Here is a 22,108-nt window from a genome sequence, read left to right as displayed (position 1 = left end):
AACTGCCTCCCTCCTGAAGTCCCTGGAGGCTGCCCTCCAGACAGGGTGATGACCTCAGATACAAGCATCCAGAGCCAGCGCCTTCACTCTGGGCTCAGAGTTTCCTCCTGGGGACCTGGAGGTGGGGGTGGTGTTCTGGATGCCCAGGGAGTGTGGGAAATAGCTATAGCAGCTGCTCCCATCTGCTAAACATTTTCATTTGTTACTTTCTAAGTCACCTAGTGTAGTCCAAGGTGGCTAAGACAAGACGGGGACTGGCAGGGACCTCCTTGCTGGCTGCGGAAGGCAGATAAGGAGAAACAAAGTGTACTATGGTGTGGAGGGGGGGCATGGCACAGCCCCCTTCACTCCCATCCACACTGGCCATCTGGTCCTTCAAAGACTGGGGGCTGGCAAGGTGGCTCGGTGTGTAAAAGCACGTGATGCCAAGCCCGACAAGCCCAGGTTCATTCCTGGGACCCACAGATAGAGGGAGAGAATGGGCTCCGACAAGTCGCCGCACGCACACACGCTGTGACATGCACGCCCCAGCCTCCACTCACAGCATACATAAACAGACAGTGAGAGAAACAGAAAAGGCCCTTTGCACATCTTTAGTTTGAGCTTTGCTACAGAGGGAAGCCTTCCTTCCCCTCCTCCTTGAAGTCGAGTGAATCCCCAGCAGCCACGACCCTCCCTTACGATGCTAACTGAAGTCACACGTGTGACTGTCTGTCCCCCCTGCCCCACCCCAAACATTACCATCTTTAGCAGCATGAATTGCTGCCGGTTGTATTGCCATGGCAACCCCAGGGCCCTGCAGCCGCCCGGCATGTACTAGATACTCAGTTAATCCTGGCCGAAACGGTAAAGCCGAGGCCAGCTCTCCCCACCAGCCCGCCGCTGTGCCCTGGAGAAGGGCGCCTCAGACACTCACAACTGAATGTCCAAGAAGATCCGCTTCTCCTCTCCAACATGGATCTTCCACACGCAGTCCTCGCCTTCTGCATAGGGCTCCGGCCAGTTTGGCGACAGCACCACCCCAGCCACGGCCGAGAGCTCCCCGCCGCACATGGCTGTAAGGGACAGACAGGCAGACAGGCAGGCGGACAGACAAGAAGACACCACCATGAGGGAGCCAACGCAGCACAACGGTTGGGAGTTTTGGGGGGCAAAGTTGGCATCTGTGCGTTCCTGTGCAATACAACCATGTGCCCATATGGAGTGGCATTAGGGGCAACCCGTGTGTGTACAAGTGCTGTGTGTATGTATGGGCACACCTGCCTGTGTGTGCGTGTGTGTACATTTACATGAGTGTGCGTGTGTGTGTGTATGCTTGTGCACGTGTGTGAGTGTGTGTTGAGAAATGCTGCTGGCCTCATCGGCAGCTCTGGCAGTGTCTTCCCCACTGAGGACAGCTCACAGCTCTCACTAGCTCTGGATAAGGTGTGTATGGTCTCAGAGCACCGGCTTCCTTCCTTGTGTGCTCGGGAAATGTCCTTGCCAGCCCACTGGCTTAGGATGGAGCTTGACTGAAGTCGCCATGCCAGCTTGCTGTGCCTTGTCTGTCCCCAGTGAGTGCTCAGGTGGCAGTCCAGTCTCTGAAGGATTTAGCCTGGACCAGTGGCAGAGGCGCAGCGGCTGCTCTTTCAATTCTACTGTTTACTGCCTTGGAAAGTCCTCAGTATGGCAGAGGCTGAAGCCTCAATAAATTCTGCTCTGTTAATGTAGCACATTTAATTCAGTGGCCAATCCCTCACCAGAGCAAGGCAATGACTTCACGCCAGCTGCCAGATGGTTGCCAGGCTTGAGGACACCCTTCCTTCCTCCCCATGACGGGGCTCAGTGGCCTCGGATGCAGGAAATGGGGAGCCAGTGGAAGTGAAGGTGGTCACAGCCAACATTTTCCAGGCCCTGAGCACACCCTGCCTGTCCCAGTGACCCCAGCATGCTCTTGGGACTGTCTCCCCCCGCCCCACTGTGTCTGATTCCTCCTCATCAGTGGGCTGGTGTCTACTGGGTGTGGCTGTATTGTCAGTAGGGCCCGGTTATGATCAGCAGTGGGGACCACTCAGGAGACCAGGGTTGCCGTGTGCCGTTGATTGGGGTGTGCACTGCAGTGGAATGTGAGGCAGGGTGGGCCCCTAGGAGCTGACACCCGGGCAGGGCTCCCCTGTCACAGCAGCTGTGCTCTGAGGGTCCTGGGCCTTCAGGAAGGAACACCATTTTCTGGTTCCCCCGAGAACTAGCAGCAACCAGACCCAGAAGACCGTTTGTCTGGAAAGGGCCTCATCCTAAAACCAGTGGGTAATGTGGCTACACTGTCCAGGCTGGGGCCTGGTTCTGTGCAGTAGGGTGGAGGCTCTGGGCACTCTGGCCTTGGGGGAGGTGGTGGCTCACCTCTGCACAGAGGCTCCGTGTCGTTCCAGTATGGGTCACGCACATTGACACACTCAATGACGGCTGGGCCCTGCTCCAGAGAGTGGCCGGGGTCACAGGTGAACTCCACAATGGTGCCGATGTTATAGGTGGGGTCTGACGTGGTGAAGTTCCCATTTTGGATGTAGGGTTCATAGCAATGACCTTTTTCAAAGGCTGAGGTGGGGACACAGAGAGGGGTTATGGACAGATGAGGGAGGAGACACCCTTTACTGCTTAGAAATAGCTTAAAGAAAAGGCACTCTAAAGAGCTAGGCATGGAGGCTCATGTCTGTAATCCTAGCTCTAAAGGGGCTAAGACAGGCAGGCCACTGTTCAAGGCCAGCCTGGGCTACACAGTATTTTTCAGGACAGCCTGGGCTTCTGAGGAGGAGCCTGCCTCAGGACCGAAGGGTGCTACTAACCTCGGCCAGGCACCTGGACTCTGGGGCCTCATTTTCTCATGTGGAATGCAGATAAAACCTTCTGCCTCCAGCCCCAAAGAGATGCAGTGTTTTCACTTCTTTCTAGGCCAGTGCTCTGGGTCCCGCCATTGGATGTACAATGTCTGTCCCTCACTGGCACTGCCCACTTCCAGGAAAGTCCCTAGGGTACACCAAACAACATGATTGGGCAGGAGAACTCCGGGCTGTTCTTGAAGGAGGCTGGACACCCAGGGGCATATCTCGGGGGAACAGAGCGGTGGCAAGGGCTCCGAGGCAGGCTGGCCGCCATCTCAGCCACACTGTAAGTGAGGCTTCAAGGCTCCCTAGCTTCTTCCGCCTTGACTCTCTCATGTGAGTGAGGACAGCAGCTGCGCATCTCTGTGTGGTGAGAGTCACCCAGGAAGCACACACAGAAGCCTGGTGTGGTGGCACACACCTGTGATACCCTCACCAGGGAACTATACAGTCAAGGCCAGCCTGGAGTATTAGAGACACCGTCCCTCAAAAAGCCAAAACAAAAGAGAGAAGCAGCGGCTGTTCATATGGCTCCGTTAGCAGAACGCTTGCCTAGCCAGCATGCAGGAGGCCTCAGGTTTGGTTTCCAGGGCTGCATGAATGAGGCATGCTGATTTATGTTTATAATCCTGGTACTTGGAAGGGAGAGGCAGGAGGATCAGAAGTTCAAGGTCACCCTGGTCTGCTTATTGAGTTTGAGGCTAGCCTGAGCTACATGAGATCCATACTCAGAAGAAAGAAGAAAAGAAGGAAAGAGTGAGTGAGTGATGGGGGGGGGGGGGGTGCACCAGGCACAAGAGGTGCTTAGAGGGAAGATGGTTTTAATAAAACAGAAAGTCTCTCCTGGAGATTGTGGGCCAGTCTGGCACTGGGTCCTTCACCCTCAGTACCGCCCATGTCCCATCCCAGGCCTCACAAGGAAGGGCTCCTCACCCTCGAAGCGGATGTTGAAGGCAGAGGCTGCCTGGCCCTGGTCGGAGGTAAACTCGATGTGGATGCTGCTGCCCTCACTCAGCAGGCCCTCAAAGGGCACGCTCTCTGTTCGGAGTGAGTCGTACAGGAGGGCCGATGTGTTCGTTCGTCCACTGTAGACAATCATCCTGGCGGGAGAAAGGACAGAGGGATGCTGGCATGTCTTAGGGATGCCGACATTTCTTCCAGGGTCAGTGGTGACACCGAGGCCACAGGGGAGAGCGTGTGTGGAGAGTGCTGACTTTGGGTCTCCTATCTGAACTCAGATCTCGCCTTTTCAGTCTTCCTTGTCCCTCACAGAAATGGAGACTGCCTGCTTGTTCTGAGACCCTCAGGGATGGAGGGTGGGTTGTGGTGAGTGCAGGGACACCAGGGGTAGTTACTGGGTCATGGGTCACTGCGGGCTGAGAGGTGGGGCTTGACCAGCAATGTGTAGTCAGGCAGTGCCTCACTCTGCAGGGGGCTCTGTGGGCCCCAGTCTGTCACCCAGCCTACCCAGCTTTCTGCAGCTCAGAGCTTCTCCAGCTCTGCTTCCTGTCTTCCCAGGAGCCAACACCATTTGTGTTGTGCTTGTTTTCCATGGAGCCTAATTATGGCTTTGTACTGTTGAGGTGCTCAATAAATATACTCTTTATTCCACTCAGGAAAGAGATGCCTAAGAGGAAGCCCTTTGTGTGTGTGTGTGTGTGTGTGTGTGTGTGGCATGTGTGTGTGTGTGTGTGTGGTGTGTATGTGTGGCTCAGGTAGGCTTCTCTCCTGCTGAGTGCCCCATTCTCTTGATGGCCAGCAGAGGGGTCATAATCTCTTTGTCAGCCTCCTCAGGGCTTCCTTTCTGGGGTTCAGCCACACCCAGACGACACACCTCACCTTCTCTAAGCTGGAGAGGGGAGGCCGGCGTGCACAGCTCACCTGTCCTTCTCATGAAGCAGCAGCCTTTCGAGATGCAGGTGAAGCTTCTGACCCTCGGGAGCCTCAATGGTCCACACGCAGAGCTGGCTGCCGTTGGCGTTTCCAGGGTAACTGGGGGAGAGAACTCGGCCGATGGTGGCATTGTGTACCTCTCCTCCACACGGGGCTGTGTGCAGAAAGCGAGGTGTGAGGTGGCGAGGGAAGAGCAGAGAGGACTTGGTGGGCTTGTCTCTCCTGACCACACCCACTGAAGTCCTCTAGCTAGGGTGGAGCTGGGAACACAGGTCTGCTGTCCTGTCAAACCCTCCATGCCTGGATTCACCAACACCCGTGTGCCCCTGCAGGGAGCACCTCCACTTAAAGACTGCTCTGTGGTGCCGACTGAGCCTAGACGGTCACTGCAAAATTCACATTCATTCATTCACTCATTCACTCATTTATTCATTCACTCATTCATTTGTGTGTGTGTACCTGTGCTCATGTCACATTGCTGTGGAAGTCAGAGCACAGCCCACAGGTGTCAAGTCTTTCCTTTCACCATGTGGGTCTTGGGGACTGAACTCAGGGCTTTAGGCTCGGTGGCAGGTGCTTTAAGTCACTGAACCATAGCGCTGGCTTGATTTCCTAGACTTTCAGTTCTGAAACGATTCCCAAGGGCAGACTAGAGCAGTTCACAGGATGAGCATGTTATTTAGGACTTAGCGTGGAGATGTTCCAGCAATGGAAGAATGGAAGAAACCCCAGCTGTGTTCTTTTCACCCACCCAGTGGCAGGCAAAAAAATAGCAATAAAACAGCATGGGCAACAGGCATGGTCTTCCTTATTTACAATGAGTAACTGGACAGGTGGATAGTAATCATGTCCCAAAGGGCAATTTGGCAGAAACGGTTTTAAAACTATGTCGGAACACCCTGACCCAGAAAAGAGCCTTGGGAGTTCATCCTACGGGAAGCTTTGGAGATTTGAACTGACTTGTAGATGAGGCTGCTCAGCTCCGCCTTCATCCTCAAACTCAAAACCAGAACTGGAGCGGGTCTCGGAGCACACATCGGGTTTCTACGGAGCCATCAAACACTAAGTTCTCAGAGACTGCTGACGAATGAATCCCAGAGCTTGAAGAAGCGTGCTAGCAAACGGCCTGCCTGGCCTGTTGCTGTGAGCCTTCTGCAGGGGTAGGTTGAGACCCTTGAATATAAAAGTGATTTGTTCCCGTCTCCTGTACATTTGTGTTTCTGGAATTTTCTTTTAGCCAGAGCCATATAACACTTTTATGTTAAAGTAATATGTTGAAGTGACACCGCTAAGTGATTTGTGGCCCGAGGGAGAGCCGCACAGCTGTCAGGCTACAGCAGAGAGGAGGTGCTGGGGTTTGGTCTCAGGGGGTCACAGTGTGGGTCTGTTTTAATGTGGTGTTTGGGAAAGTTGATCCAAAGGTCCTTAACGAGGATGGAGGACATATAGGAAGTGTTCTGGTCCAAGCACTAGTCCCTACTTCCTCTCCCAGCATCAGAGGAACAGAAACAAGCACAAGCAGACGGATCCAGATCACCCAGTTAAGTTATGGAGCTTGTCTCTTCCTCTGGGGACAAAGGCTGTTCCTGGCTCCTCCCCCATGTCCTGGGAGTCCCTGCTCAGGTCCCCTCTCCTCAGCAACTTTCTTTGATATCCCTCCCCGCCCCACAGCTTTTTTTCTTTTAATGACAGGGTCTTGTGTAGTCCATTTAGGCTGGTCTCAAATTCCCTGTGTAGCTGAAGATGACCTTGAACTTCTGATCCTCCTGCCTCCACCTCCTGAGAGCTGAGGTTGCGCACGGGCTGGGGATCAAGCCCATGAGGCTCTGTGCACCCCAGGTGGGCACACAAGTGGATGTATCTCAGCCACTCCTTGCCATCCTCCGTGTTCTTCTTCACACCTCACCAATGGGGGGCACGGCTCTCCGTTTCCTGCCTTCTAAGAATTTCTCTGCCAAACATATTTCACAACAGCTTGGGCTCTTGGCTGTGATGACTGTGAGGTCTTAGTCTTGGTCCCAGAACCAGATGATATAGTTTGTAGTGTGTACTCGGTAAACAATAATTTGTATTTATTTACTTCGCTGGCTCCAGGCACACAGCTAACAAGCGGAGCCACTGGGATGCCGGCTGGCGATGCCTCGTGGCCTGTCTTTCACAGTGACATCTGATGATTCAGAGAGGGACCAGGGTTGGGGTGGAGGGCTCAGTTTCTGACACCGCGTAGACGTTCGCGGAGTATTTGATGAATGACAACATGATGGAACTGGGCTGGCAGCAGGAGAGAAAGTCTGATCACTCTTCTCTGCCTGGGACTCAGCTGTGTGACAGGGTGGAGAGAAGCCATTCTTCCTGAGGGCAGGATTCCCTTCTCATTCCATCCCAGGGACACTGTCCCTCTGTCAGTCAGCATCAGCCTGAGGCTCAGACCTCCACTGTGCCACCTACCTGCGATAGACTTCCCACAAACCAGCGGAGCCCTCTGAACCCGAGGTGTGTCTAGAATGACAGGGGAGACATGGTCTCACCCCTGACAGTCCCTCGTGAAGGGCAGGCTGCCACTTCCTGTGCCATCCTGTCATCTTCTGACATGCCAGCATAGTCTTTTGTTTTGTTTTGTTGTGACAGGGTCTCACTATGGAGCCTTGCCTGTCCTGGGACTTGCTGTGTAGACCAGGCTGGCCTTGAACTCATAGACATCCATCTGCCTCTGCCTCCCAAGTGGTGCTGATAAACTTTGACTTTCTCAAACCTGTTGAACCCCTCACCTCTGGGTCTTTGCACAGGCTGGCTCACTGGCAGGGGCAACTTCTATCCCCTGCCTTTACTCTGTGGCCTCTCACTCAGCTTCCACAGCCCGGCTCCTTGGGGACTCCTTCCCTGGTCTCTGGCCTACCACCACCTCTTGCTGCTTAGCCCTTTCTCTCATGGTGACAGAGTTTCTCCTGTCTTCACCTGCTCTGTGACACTATCTTTACACCCCTCTCTGGCACTCCCTGCTCCACCCCCACATGCCATGTTTTCTTATGTGGTCACATACTGTGGTGGTTTGAATAAGAATGCCCCCCACCCCAAATAGGGTCATATATTTGAATGTTTAGTTACCAGGGACTGGAACTGTTTGGGAAGGATTAGGAGGTGTGGCCTCCCTGAAGGAAGTTTGTTGCTGAGGTGGACTTGGCAGCTTCAAAATCCCGGGATAGGCCTAGTGTCTCTCTCTGCCTCCTGCCTGTGGATCTTGATACATAGCTCTCAGTTTCTCTAGTGCCATGCCTGTCTGCTTCCCACCATGATGGTCATGGACTAACCCTGTGAAACTGTAAGCAAGACCCCAATTAAATGATTTTTTTTCTTTTTTAAATAAGAGTTTCCTTAGCCATGATGTTTCTTCCCAGCCACAGAGCAGTAACTAAGACACGTATCTTGCTCCAGGGTAGAAACTCCAAGAAAGCAGGGCCCTCATAGCTCCAATGGTGAGTGCAAAGCCCAGTAAACAGTGGAAGCTCGTGAGTGCTGGCAGGTGACGGACCCACGGGCCAAAGATGAGAGGCACACGGGCCAAGTCTAGGATTCCACCTGCAGGCCTGCCTCATCCACTTCTCTCCACCAGAGGGCATCAGGCTACCTTGGTTGGTGGGTGTCACCAACTTTGGCGTTCATGTTGACTAATCTCATAAAACAAGACAAAACAGCACCAGCTACCTGCAAAGTCCAGACAGCAAAGGAAATAAGGGGCGAGTCAGACTTCATTGTTGTAAAAAGGGTAGTGTAAAGGGTCATATAAACAGGTCGAAAGAAGACCACAGATCAGGGATGAGGGGAGGCCTGCAAATCGTACCTCAAAAAGGTTTTGCTTCAGCACATGTAAAGAGTGCACACAGTACAACGACAGCCTAGGAGCCTCTTGAACAATGGGCAAAGGGATTGAAGAGCCCTTTCTTTAGCGTGTCAGCTGCAAGAACACATGCAAACACCTGAGAAGACACGTGACGGCAGCCCTTACCAGGGTAGCATGGGAGCATGGTGAGGCGCCTACAGACCTACCGTGCTGATTACAGAACACAGAATAAAGTGAGCCAGTGAGGGCTGCCGGGGACGGACCTGCTGTCCAGCCAGGGGGAAGGGGAAACGGTGAGGCTGCCACGGGCAGAGTGGGCCTGGAGGGGTTACGAGGTATGACCTGGCAGCTCTACCCTGAGAACGGTCTTCAGGAGAAATAAAAACTGATTTCCACGTTCAGAGCAGAGCAGTCACTTAGATAAAGAGTGAAACAATTTTGATGTCCGCTCACAGATGGACGGGCCAATGAAACAGAGCACAACCCTCCCGACAGAATGTTACTCAGCCATGAAAAGGAACATCGTGCTCATATGTGCTGCAACACGGGTAGATCTTGAGAACCCTGCGGCGAGTGGAAGAAGCCACGTGTGTGGCCACTTGTGTGCCGCCTACACGAGACCTAGCAACTGGCAGATCAGAGGGGAGGAAAGATGGCTGCTGAGGTGTGGGTGGGGCTCTATGTCTGACGAAGGCTGAGCATCCTGACTATGCTAAGAAGGATGGCCTCCGCCACCAAGGAGACTGTTGAGCAACTGCTAATGAGCAAGGTTCCTGCTGGACAGAGTGGTGGCACAGAGCGCTGTGCTGTGATAGGGGTCCTCAGGAGCTGATCTCGTGCTTTGGGCATTTTATTACAATGCAGCCTGGAGGGCAGGAGCCTCACCCGAGAGGTTTCTCCAGATGGCCTAGAGCAGCGGGTCTCCTTTGAGGCCTTGAATGACCCTTCCATGGGGGTCATATAGTAGAAATCCTGCATGTCAGGTATTTACATGAATATTTATAACAGGAGCAACATTCCAGTTATGAAAAACAAGATGATTTTCTGGTTGGGGTCACCACAACACGAGGAACTGTATGCATTAAGGGCTCACAGCATTAAGAAGGTTGGGAGCCGCTGCCCTAGAGGGTGCTGTCTCCCATCCCCTGGCTGGTGGTACTTGGATGTGGGTGGTACCTGAGCAGATGGGCTCCTGGCTGCTCCAGTGGGGTTTGGAGGCATTGATGCAGGTCAGAGTCTTGGCTCCCTGCAGCTCGTAGCCCAGGTGGCAGTGGAAGTGGGCCACCCCACCTGCGTGCAGATCCATCACCGTGACGTCCCCAGCGTCGGGCCGGCGGGGAAAGCTGCAGCTCAGCATGAAAGCTGGAGAGAAAGGAGAAGGGCCGGACGCATCAGCCGTGGGCAGGGAAGCAGTGTGCCCCACATCCTGGCAGAAGCTCTGTGTTAAGGACAGAGGGGGACCCTGGGAAGGCTGGGGGCTGGAGTTGCCAGCTTCGTTGTTTCTCTGTCTTATTTTTTGAGGTCTGGTCTCCCATTGGCCTGGAGCTTGCCGATTTGGCTAAGTTGGCACGCCGTGCCACCAAGCCTCAGGAATCATGCTGTTGCCAGCTCCCACCACTGGGGCTACAGGTGTGCCCTGCTTTGCCTTCTTCTGTGGGTTCTGGGGATGGAAGCGGAGCTCCTCATGCTTGCACGACAAGCCCTTTACCTGAGCCCCCTCCAGTTCCAAAATTATGCACAGTCCTTCTTATACCCTTAAAAACCACTGCTCTTAGTCAGAAAGGAGGACTCTGTGGTTTTAATCAGAGTTCCCTGACAGGAAAAAGCCCAGAGTGTGGCCGGGTGTTGGAGGAAAGCGAGGCCAGCATCTCCATCTGGCTGGCCCCAGCAGACCTACCCTGGTAGTGCAGCTGGAAAGTTCCTAGGCCATCATCCTGGAAGGTCCGGAAGTACACAGAGATGGTGTTGGTGGGGCTGCGAATGACCTGGCCCTCCACCAGGAGAGTCTGATTGGCCAGGACTGTCAGGCTGGGACCATCCACCCCTCGGATAGAAAGCAGCTCCGCCTCTGATAGGTTGACACTCTTCACCTGGGAACAACAGAGCAAACAGGGGTAGACAGAGCTGGGCCGCAGTGGTGTGGCTCAGAGAGGGCAGAGAGAGGAGCCCACAGCCGCGCTGGCTGCTGAATGGCCACCGACTGCACACACTCCTGTCCGTGAACTGGTGAGCTGGCAAGCGAGGGGCGCTCTTGTCTGCATGTCTCCCTGGACTTCTCTCTCCTCCACCTGCCCTCTCTCCAGGCACTCACTGCTATTTCCGCTGTCTGTGTTGGAGGGGGCACATGGGAGGGACTGTGCACCCATGCCCACCCATGCCCACCCGTGCCCACCCGTGCCCACCCGTGCGCAGAGGTGTTGTGCGTGCTGCCTGCTTATGTTTAATAAGCAGGCCTTCCTTTCTGGGTACCACATCCTAATGCTTTGCCAGCGTGGCCTCATCACGCCTTCAGGCTTCAGTGGCCCATGCACTTGGGAACTCCCGCTCTCCATAAAACCCGACTGACGTAGCCCTGACTTGAGGAAAGGAGACATGACGGGGAGGTCAGCAGAGAGGACGCAGCCGGGCGCCCTGGGCTACCTGCAGTTCCACTCCATAGCCAGTGTAGACGGTCACGTTGTAGGTGCACTCCAGGAAGTTGCTGACGGGCTGTGGCGGGAAATCGCTGGAGTCGATGTATCCCTCGGGGTCAGAGAAGCTCACGCTGCAGAGAGCTACAGAGAAAGGAGCCCTGCCATTAGGACACAGGGTGCTGCTGTCAGCCCAGGAGCTCACTCACAGACGGGCTGTGGGGCAGAGCCTGGCCTCTAGCCAGTCTGTGCTTTCCTGTATGACCCATCTCATCCCGTCCACCCCTGGAGTCAACACAAGAACAAAACTGGGCAACAGGAAGGAGAAGCTGCAGGGAAAGAGCGGCTGAGAGGGGTGTCCATGGAAGGGCAGGGGAACCAAGATCAGAACCCGGCAGCCATCGGCTTCAGTGGGAGCTGCTGCCTTGTCTGCATTGGCCTCTTGCTGAATCTGCCCTGTCCTGACGGCAGGGACAAGCCATCCTGGGCGGCCCCACTCAGCCTTAGAGAGAGAGAGTACCATCCATTCCCATCTGAAGCACAGACAAACCAAAGCACGGGGAGGGCCCTGTCTGGACCATGCTCACACAGCGCGCATGATCCAGACCCCGCTGACGGCCTTCAGTTGCTTTGCCCGAAGCAGCACCCCCCAAATGGCAGTGCTGGTGACAATGTCCCAAACAGAAGGTCTTTGGCTGGGTCAACAGAAGGGTTGTTAATTGGCAAGCCTAAAGGTGACTTTCTGATTCCCAGGAACTCCCCATAATCTACCCCAAAAGTCAGTTACCTCTTGCTGGGGCATCTAGTTCCAGTTCAGTCTAAACAGTCTGTCTCAGTTCAAAGACCCCATTCTGTTGACTGTCAGATAAAATCCCACTGCCTTCCACCTTTCTGCTCTTCTCTTTGTCGGCCCCACCCCTGGAGGTAGAGATGGCCTTGGCAGCTTGTTTCCCAATAAACCTTTCTTTCTGCCCACGGAGAGGTCTAGTTCTGTGGTCTGCACCCTAACCCTTACACAACGAGCTGCCAAGTTGATGCATGCCTGACAGCGGAGGCCCCTCCCCAGAGGAGAAGAATCCTAAGGTGGAGAGGCACCAAGCCCAGGCTGGGAGAGCAGGCTCAGCAGTCCATCCACATCATGAAGGGGGTCCCCACGGCTCCTTTGCTCATCAGCTTCCACCTAAGCTCCAGCCCCTTCCGTAGAAAGGTGGAGGAGATGAGCGTCCTCCTCACTTACGCTCCAATCACAACAGAATGCTCTGTGAGCGGCTCTTGCGTGGCTTAGGAAATAAGGGCAAGGAAGAAGTCTGGGGCATCACAGGACTGACACCCCTGCATTTTCTGAACACTTTTAAGCCATGGTCAGACTTGAGTGGTTCGGTGCTAGCTTGTCCTCCCTCCAGGGGTAAGGCCCTAGTTCCACACCCACTATGGGAAACTCAGAAATGAACTGCACAGCAGGGGTTGGGGGTGTGTGAGGGGTGAGGGTGTGTGAGGGGTGGGAGTGGAGGCGAGGGGCGGGGTGGGGTGAGTGCAGCGTACCTGGGGCCTGCTCCGTGGTGATGATGGTGGTGGTGATGATGGTGGACGTGGTGGTCTCCTGGCTCTCCTCGGAGGCAGACCCAGTCAGCTCATTGTCACCCTTGTCCAGTGAGCTACCCGGGCTGGTGTCATCGTCAGGGGCCTCTGCAGGCTGCGGGCTGTGAGGGAGTGTAGTCGCCAGTGGGGTGAAGGGTACAATCTGCAACGGCGCAGGTGCTGTGGGCTCCTCGGGGTCCTCAGGGGCATGTGACCTGGTGGTGGCTGAGGACCCCAAGGCCACTGAAGCCAGGGACCCCAGTCTCTGCAGAGTGGTCGGGGTAGCCAGGGGCCTCAGTTGCCTCCGGGCCGAGTTGAGCTGCTTCAGGGACAGCAGGCCCTTCCTGAGGGCTGGGGTGTGTTGGATGCGGGTGGACTCTTCAGGGAGAGCTGGGGGCAATGACCCTTCCAGAGCTTCCTGGGAAGGCAGGGGACCTGGGGCTGCTGATGTCACACCCTCTTCCAGGAGGCTCTCCAGTGAGGCAGAGGGCAGGAGATAGGCCGTGGAAGGGTGCGTGTCTCCCTCTGCACCAACATCTGGGGAGAAGAGGAGAAAATACAACCATTAGCTTGGGCTGGCGTTACCTCCTGTCAGCTTTGGAGGGCGGCCTCTGAAGGTGACACCCCAGACTGGATGGTCAGCACGCTCACTGGTTTCCCTTTCCACCTTCCTCTCCTTGCTTCCTTTGTTTGTCTTTCCTGAAGCGTTGGAGGTCCACCAGTCTGGGACCCACTACGCATTAAGGCTTCAGAAGCCAGGGCACCTGTCTGGTGATGGCGGCCATGGCTGTAGGTGAGGCAGGAATGGACATTGCAGGAGACACAGTTATTTGCCGATTGGTTCAGGGTCAGATTCATGAGGAGTGCCAGCATCCCCTGGTGATGGGGATGAGGTTTGCTCTAGAGCAGGGACCCTGAGGGAGGAGGTCTAGGGCCAGAGCTGGCAAGGGTGGGAGGGTGGACAGGACCCTCTGACCTTGTTGGTTTGCAGATTATTTCTACTTTGAATTACAGTGGAATTATGTTGAAACACATGGGTTGCAAGACAAAGGCATAGAATACACCAGGCCCACTCAGCTTCACGGCTTAGCAGCCCGGTGCCCTGGACTGAGTGTCCCTTGGTCCCTTTGTCGACCTGCATGTGACCAGGATAGAGTTGCCGGCAGTGCCCAGTGTCACAGTGGCACATACTGCCAGCCCCGGAAAAGACCTGAGCTCTGTCAGAGTGTGGCTGAAAGGGCATGGCTCTGGCAGCACCGCTGGTTTTTCTTTCAAGGGTTTAAAATGAGCACTTTCTTTTTCTCCCGACAGAGGATCGGTCTCCGCAGCACCTATGGTGAACAAACAGCAGCACAGCAAAAGTAGACGGCGGGATTGAATGTTCTCAGGGAAAGCTGAGACTTCAGTAGGCCCCGTTAGACTCAAACTACCAAGTTTCACTTTTTTTTTTCTTTTAGAGGCAGGGTCTCCTACGGCTCCTGCGGCCCTCAGACTTGCTGTGCAGCTGAAGATGAACTGGGTTTCCTGATCCTACTGCCTCCGATTCTGGGGTGCTAGGATTACAGGTGCGTGTTACCATGCCCAGTCTTAAGGTGATATCAGGGCTCAAACCCAGGACCTCACATGCTAGGTCAGGGCTCTACCCACTGAGCCACATCTGAGTCCCAGACTTGTAAGTTTCTGGTGACGACTTGGTCCTGTGTGACCTTGTACACTGAGTCTCCAGCTCCCAGAAACTTGGCTTATTTCCTATTGGATAAGGATAGTTATGGCCAATGTGCGTATTAGATACAGCAGCCCATCGGGTGTGCCTAGCACTGAGTGCAGCAGAGAAGAAAAGCATCAGCAGAAGGAAAAGGAGAGAACACTGGAGACACTGGCAAAGAAGACAACGTGTTTCATGCAGAAGTGACATAAAGCACACCAGCGTGTTGGTTGTTTCCACCATTGCTATGGCCAAACACCCAGCGAGAAGCCGCTTAGGGATGAAGGGCGTGATCTGCCTCACTGTTGAGGTTTCCTTCTACCAAGTGAGGGGCATGGTAGTGAAGCTGGCCGAGGGCTGCAGTGCGTCAGAGCTGCTGGTCCATACCTTGGCAGGAGACAGACAGAGAGAGAGAGAAAGAGAGAGGCAGCGAGAGAGACACAGAGAGAGAGAGATAGGGAGGGAAAGAGAGAAGAAAAGGGAGAAGGAAAGAAAGAGGGAAAGGGAGAGGGGAGAGAGAGGGAGGGAAGGGGGGCTGCCCTCAGTTGCTTCCTCCTTTTTCCACTAGAGGATGTCAAGACAGAATCTGGAGGCAGGACCTGATGCAGAGGCCTTGGAGGAATAAAGCTCACTGGCTTGCTCCTCATGGCTCGCTCAGCCTCTTTGCTTATAGAACCCAGGACTACCAGCTCAGGGCTGCCCCACCCACGATGGGCTGTCCCCTCCCCCCATCAATCACTAATTAAGAAAATGTTCTGCAACTGGCTGTTATGGAGGCATTTTTTCCTTTCAGACAACTCTAGCTTGTATCAAGTTGGCACAAAACTAGCCAGGACAGCATCTTAAACTGGAAAACTCTAAGCTGAGCGGTGGTGTGTACAGTTTCTTCAAGGAAGGCTGGCCCAGCAGCCTGCCCTGCAGAGCTACAGAAATCAACTTCATTTCATCCCTGAGATGCTTGCTCCCATCTGCGGCTGGCTCCCCCAGAGCCTCAGACTGCTCAGCTGTCCAGTGGGGGCAGCTCCCTGCTGCTCACTGGGGCTGTCACCCCTCAGCAAGAAGGTCTGTATCCGAGGTGTCAGCTGCTGCCGGCTCTCCTCATGGAAATCATAGCGCCTTCCTCCTCGGAAGCCAGAGCAGCATGAACAATGCCAGAAAAGGTGTTGAGAGTTTCTTTCCTCTCGACAGTGGCCCTTGCTTGGTCTGACTGCTGTCCTTGACCATGGCCTGCAGACAGAGGCTGCCCCACCCATGGTTTCTGGCCCCTCGGGTGCCACCATCTAAACAGATTCGAGCGGCAGTTGGAAAGTCTGGTTAACGTTCATGGAGCTGGTGCACAGGTGTGATCTCTGAGGACCCCAACAGTTACACCTGGCAGCAACCAATGCACCTGTTGGGTGGTACTGATTTCAGCCAGCCTTCCTTCCAGAACAGCAGGAAGTGGGAACCAAGGAGGAGGGGGTGGGTGACAAGAGAGTGGATCAAGGTCACCTAGGAGCCAAACATGGATCCCTGGTCCAGCGCTGAGACTTCGGAGATGTGGGTTCAAAGCCTACCAGCTGCAGTCACCCAGGCTGGGGTGGGCTGGGGAGCTGGCTCATCCATCTTTCTGCAGCTCGGCTCCCTCTATAAAGAATGAGACCTTCCATCTGCCCCAGAAGATCGGAGATGTGGGTTTGCTCAAAAAGCTGCCGTCCCGCACTCACTGGGGCTTTACTTCATGATTGACGGCAACTGTCTTTGTAGATGGTGGATTGAGACACAGGTCAGGAGGCTTATGCGGAGGAGGTGACAGGTCAGGGTGCCCAGCCTGGGGGACCCAGCTGCGGCCAATTGTAAACAGTTTGGGTGCATTCAGGGTTGGGAGCCTGAGCAGAGCTTCCTTGCAGGCCGCAACCTGTGCTTTGTCTCCTTGCCTCTCTCGACAGGTCAAGTGTACAGCCAGACAGGATGACGTCAGGGCTGCCTGCTCCTGTGCCATGGGGATGGAAGCAGCAAGTCACTGACAGTCTGTCTCCATGACTCTGCAGAGTCAGGCAAGGTGACTGACAAATGGCCACACTGACTGACAGGTTGCTGGGCGCTGTGGCCAACTCAGCTGGCCCTTCCTAGACATAGCCCATCCTTCGAATCGCAGGGAAGATGGCAGGGGGCAGGAGCAGGAGGGGAAGGAGTGGGGGAAGGAGGAAGAAGTGTGAGGAGAAGGAGGGGAGCACCTGTAAGCAAGGCATCACCCCTCGACCACAGTGGCAGTGACGGGTCAGACCTTTTGCTTTGCTGGTATTGGACTGTGCTGGTGACAGGGTGGGCATGCATGTGCTGTGTGCTCTTATCTGTTGCTCCATTCCACTCTCTGTTGGCATCACTAGGAAGGCACTGGCCTGCAGGTACCTACCTCACAGACACATGGCCTGCATTTCCTCTAAGCACTGGCCAGACCTGGGGTTGCCAGACATGAGGGTAGTTCTACCTTCATGTTTTGAAGAACCTCCAAACCCTGTCCATATGGCCACAATTTTCTGGAGGTGAGTGCTCCCTCCATAATGACCTCCTCAGCCCCAACAGGAGCAGAAGGGAGCACGTAGATGGACAAAATGACTCCGCCACCATTGCATCCACCCTCTGGGGCCCAGGGGGTGGTCAGGTGCCAGCCGCACAGGAAGCAATCTTGGGTGCTGTCCCGAAACCGTGCCCACCCAAGAACTCCCACCCCACACACAAAGCAAATCCCGCTAGCTGGCTCCAAACTTCGGGCCAACTTTAAGGCTGATGAGTTGAGCCTGCAGCCTGCAGTTCGAGCAGCCTGAGGACTCAGCTCAAACGCCAGCCAGCCGAGCACCGCGCAAAGCCAAGCCCCACTGTACTCAGTCTAAATTGGATCCTGGGCTCCAGAAACGCAGCGAGTTAATAACTCGCTCTAATGGGCTTTTCCCCCAGCTCCAGGGACTGCTGAGTTAAATGCATTCCTCTATTTCAGAGCACTTAGAAATCTCAGTTATGCATGGCAGGCTCTTCCTTTATCATGCCCACTCAGCACTCAGCTCGGCTGCTGTCAATCAACCCATCCCTCCGCCAGCCCATCTGTGAAGGAGTGGATACCAACTCTCTCCTCCAGCCACCCCTCATCACTGCGTCAGAGCGCCCCTGCTCTTAGGAACACACACATGGAAAACCAAGTGCAACCATCATACAGGAAATGGGTGTGGGAACGTTGTTAATGAGCCGCACCTGATGCATTTGCTTTCTCCAGGGATGGGCTGAGCACCTGCCGTGCCCTCTGACTTGGGAGGCATCATCGCTTTGCACTGCCCCCCCCCACCCCCATCCCTCTTCTTTTCTTTCCCTCTGTCAGGAACCAGGCATCAGCTTGGGTCTCGGGAAGGCTGGAAACTCCAAGTAACAGGGGAGCTGCCTTCTGCCTGCTGTGGCCCTTCTCCACCCACTGTGATAACATTCCCTTGTAGCAGACCCCAGCAGGGAGTCTGCTGAATTCGCCAGGGAGGGGAGGAGGGAGAAGCAGAGAGAGAATGGGCCATGGTGGACACTGAGGAGGCGAGGAGGAGGATTCAGGGTACTGAGCATGTGCGCAGAGGCTAATGACATCCCTTGAGTCTGTAAATGCTAGAATATTCTGACGTGTCAGGGGCAGGGGGTAGGCATCGCTCTACATGGCCATGTCCTCATGCTACACCTGGAAAAACCCTACTACCACCTCATCCTCAGGCTCCTCCCAGGCCGGTTCTAGCCTTGCCTCGCCCTGCCCACCCACTACACCTGGGCATTAGTTAGTTATCTTTCTGACGGTTGTACCAAATGCCTGAAGCAACAGAAGGAAGTGGGCACTGTTTCCCTCACGGTTTAGGGTAAGGTCCATCACAACGATAAAGGCATGGTGGTGTGGGTGTGAGGCTGCCTGCTCACCGCCCCCCCCCCCCCCGGGCAGACCAGGAAGCAAAGAGAAGGGGCGTGGGGTCGCAGTCATGATGACTCTTCCTTCCTCAGCTGACCCTCTCCGGAGGCTCACCTTAAAAAGGAGCGTTGCCTAAATGTCTCTCTCTCTCCAGTACCCTAGGGGAGTTGGATGGAACCGAGAGAGAGGGGGTGCCATGAGCACAGAGGCTCTTTCTGCTTCCTGTTGAGCAAGTACTTTTCTCTGCCACATTCTCCCTACCTTAGTGCTCTGACCCAACGCAAATGGCTCCTCCCTCCTCTAAACTCCCTCTTGTAGGTGTTAGAGCAGTGATATCTATTACAGCCAATGACTAGTCAGGAAGACCCTGGATCAAAGTCCAGTGCACTCTCCTTCAGCATTGGACCCTTGGGGAGACATGCAAGAGTCCCTCCACGAAATGATGGCCTTGAGGGCTCATGCCATCTCTGCAATAGCCGCCAGGTGATCTTTCATGGTGGTACTCTCAGGGGCAGAGTGTAGAGGCCTGAGGTAGACCAGAGAGGCCCCAGCATCACCCTGCTTGCCTGTGGACCTGGATGAAGCCGGAGTTTCATCTTTACAGGGCCCACGAGGTCTCGGCTTTGCCGAGGGAGGCACAGATAGCAGGCGCGTGGGGACAGCTCACCACTGTCAGCAGCTGTGACTGACCTGCCTTAGGCTGGGGGCAGGCCTCAAAGGAGGCTTCTTCTCTGGAGTCACATTGCTTCCAACAACTATCACCGCACCTTACAAGCCACACCCCTTCAGCTCACCGTCTGCTACTCCAGCAGCCTCCTGACTTCCGACTTCATGAAGATGTGAAAGCTTCCAGTATTTGGAAAGAGCTGCCCTTTGGACCTAGAATAACCTTGTCATTTCCGGGCCAACCTCACACACTCACAGTGTAGTTCCCAGGAAGCCAGACCACGCTTAGAGCAGCCAGGCTCTAGGTCAGGAACATCAAGGGCATTTTGACTTATAATGCCTGCAATTTAAAGTGCTTATTTTCCTCATCTGAAAGGAGGGGCATTGGCACCCCTTCCCTTGCATAGGTATTTTTTTTCCCTTCTGGGGTTTAGTCTGCTTCCTTAATTCTCAAACACCAGCCAAGATATCAGTCACAGCAATGGGGTCTCTTCTCCATGAAGGCTTCTTTCCTGTCCCCCCTCCCCCTTAAGAGAGGTAAATCTCCGAAGGACACTGACACCGCTTGTCAGTGCCTCTCTGGAACCTATTCTGTGACCACGTAGGCGACCTGATAAACCTTTCTTCGTGAGTGTGCTTACAGTGTAGACTGTAAGACTTGGTGCTTTAGACAAGGCCTACTTGTCTAAATGACATCTTGGGGACAGTTTACGCCGTGGGCTGAGCATCCCGTGTCTGGAAACCCCAAATGTCCCACATCACACCACAGATGGAAAGTTTCATGCCACAAAACTTGGTTCTGCAAACGGCATTATTGAAAATATTGTATGAAAATACCTTCAGGCTGTGTGTGTAAGGCGCCCATGAAATGGAATGGGGTCTGTTTTCAGCCTCAGCTCCGCCCCCAAGATAGTTCACTGTGCTTGTGTGCAAACAGTGCCGAATGTGAACAAACTGACATAGGAGCCACTTCTGGCCCCAGGGACCATAACTTTGGTCAAATCCGTTCCCAGCAACCGCGCTTCAGTTGACAAGGAGAGCAGGAGGTAGCTGGGTCACACATGGCACACAGCTCCTGGTTGGGTTAGCAGGACAGACAGACACTCAGCTGGTGAGCTTGCTTGCCTGACTGTAATGGTTTGGGCCCTGATTAGCGTGCTGTGCACACAGGGGCGGATGGGGATTTTGCTGCCAGACACAAGCCTCTCCAAACCCAGCAGACTATGTGTGTGGCTGACCTCCAGGCTGCCCCCAAGCTTGTGTGGGGAGCCTGGGGGCTGCAGGGACTCCAGGAGGGGCCAAGTGGATAGGCTTGCCGAGAGAACGTCTAGGACAGGGGTGACCGTTTGACCATCGTCCTTTCTGCCCTGGCTTCTTCCCATCCATGGGCATCCTTTGCAGTTCATGCTGAGCTCTGAAATCCTGGAACATTCTTCATGTCCATTTACATTTCATCGGCATGCTGGCTGGCCGCTGTGTCCTCACTCCCCGTGAATAAGCCCAGGGAGCTGTTGGCACTGCGTGGTTGAGCCTGTGTCTTTAACCCTGATTAGCAGCTCTGTCTCAATCCCAGATGATCCCCCCTCACCCTGCCCACCTGCCTCCCTCCCCAGCCTGTGCCATCCACCTGTCTCCATTCATGCTTTGTGTTGGATTTTGTGACTTCTTGCAGTGTGGCTGCAAGGAGGGGGCATGGGGTTATTTATTTGAGTCAATGAGCATCTGTGTCACCGAGGGAGGGACGAAGCCAACGTGGGGACCCTGTTAACACCTGACTGCCTACATTCCCAGGAAGGGAAATCAGATCCGAGAAGGAAGGAAGCTACGTCTTTCACAGGTGAGCTTCACCGACCTGAGTAAGTCAGTGATTTGTCTTCTTTAGCTGTGAGCCTGGACCTAAAGGCAGAAACAAAGAGCCCACAGCAAGCGTGTAAGGATGCATTTAGAGGTACAGAGATCGAGGGTGGTAGAGACCAGAGTCCATCCCCCAAAGCCTGCCTCCCACTCTCTAGAGTTAAGACATCAACCTTTTCATTCTCACCCTTAAAGATGGATGGTGGAGGTGTGTTCTGGGTAATGGGATGACTGAGCTGTGAGGGAACAGAAGCCAACTCACCTCATCACAGAGATGGTGGCCAGGATAGCAGTGACTCTGTTTGCTGGGGGTGAGGGTGGGGTGGCCTAAGGAACGAAGTTGCTGTAACTTTCGTTTTAGCGATGAAGAGATGGAGGAGCAGAGAAGTATGGCCAGTTGGCTCTGCAACCCTAAAATTCTGTCCGGATCAGGCAAGGGACTCTCCCCGGCCCACAGCGAATCCTGACAAGGCTGCTTCCAGGGAGAGCACAGCTTTGCAGGTCATCTCGAAGGTCCCCAGGGACCTCCTAGGGCATCCTGGTACAATGGGGGTGTGCACTGGCCCCCCTCAGTGGCAGAGGATGAAGTATGTCAGCTGAGGACATGACTTCAGGAAGAGGCAAAGAACAACCCGAGGGAGCTCAGAGCCAGGAAGCAGCTGGGAGAGGGGTAGAGTTGTGGCTCCGCCCACACCTTGTTCAGATAGAAAGGGAATCCATGGTAAGCTCATTGGAAAGTCTGGGCGCAGGTCTTGTATAATAGAAACATTTCAAGTGAAGTCTTTTGTGGAACAAGGGTTCGGATGGCCCTTGTCCTCTGAGCCTGCAAATGCCATGTCTGAGCTGCGAGCAGCTGCTGGTGGGAGGTGTTTGAATCCGAGTCTGTCCAAAATGACCATGGTTCTCCGTGTGAAGCATTGCAACAGCTATGTAACAGTTTAGGTTGAGTCTGTTGTGGTAAGCGCTCTGAAGTGACTTAACGCCCACGGGAGCATTGATGTACGATCTGTGCAAACACCGCATTGTTTTATGTCAGGGACTTCTGTGTCCTGGGATCCTGGCTTGTGGCAGAGAGCAGCAGAGATAGTTCTGGAACTAACTGTCCGTCTGCATCTCCTTCCCCTGACCCCTCTCCTAAACAATATGCTTCAAGGTTTCTGGTGTTGATGCAATAGA

General features: G+C 54.5%; 1 protein-coding gene across 3 annotated transcripts in view; it reads right to left on the bottom strand.

Annotated features, from left to right (window-relative positions):
* Sez6l (seizure related 6 homolog like) overlaps positions 1-22,108 on the bottom strand; it is a 152,889-nt gene that overhangs the window by 43,196 nt on the left and 87,585 nt on the right. For all 3 annotated transcript variants that reach the window (XM_060382605.1, XM_060382604.1, XM_060382606.1), the window contains exons 2-9: positions 12,762-13,334; positions 11,230-11,363; positions 10,487-10,679; positions 9,766-9,951; positions 4,740-4,905; positions 3,792-3,958; positions 2,380-2,574; positions 917-1,055 (exon numbers count right to left, since the gene is read on the bottom strand). In XM_060382605.1, the coding sequence (XP_060238588.1) occupies positions 917-1,055; positions 2,380-2,574; positions 3,792-3,958; positions 4,740-4,905; positions 9,766-9,951; positions 10,487-10,679; positions 11,230-11,363; positions 12,762-13,334 (1,753 nt within the window). The remainder of the gene's footprint in view (positions 1-916; positions 1,056-2,379; positions 2,575-3,791; positions 3,959-4,739; positions 4,906-9,765; positions 9,952-10,486; positions 10,680-11,229; positions 11,364-12,761; positions 13,335-22,108) is intronic.

This window comes from Meriones unguiculatus, chromosome 4 (assembly GCF_030254825.1).
Source record: "Meriones unguiculatus strain TT.TT164.6M chromosome 4, Bangor_MerUng_6.1, whole genome shotgun sequence".
NCBI classification, from domain to species: Eukaryota; Metazoa; Chordata; class Mammalia; order Rodentia; family Muridae; genus Meriones; species Meriones unguiculatus.
Note: the sequence above shows the minus strand (reverse complement) of the source record. Positions and strands in the feature narration are given on the sequence as shown.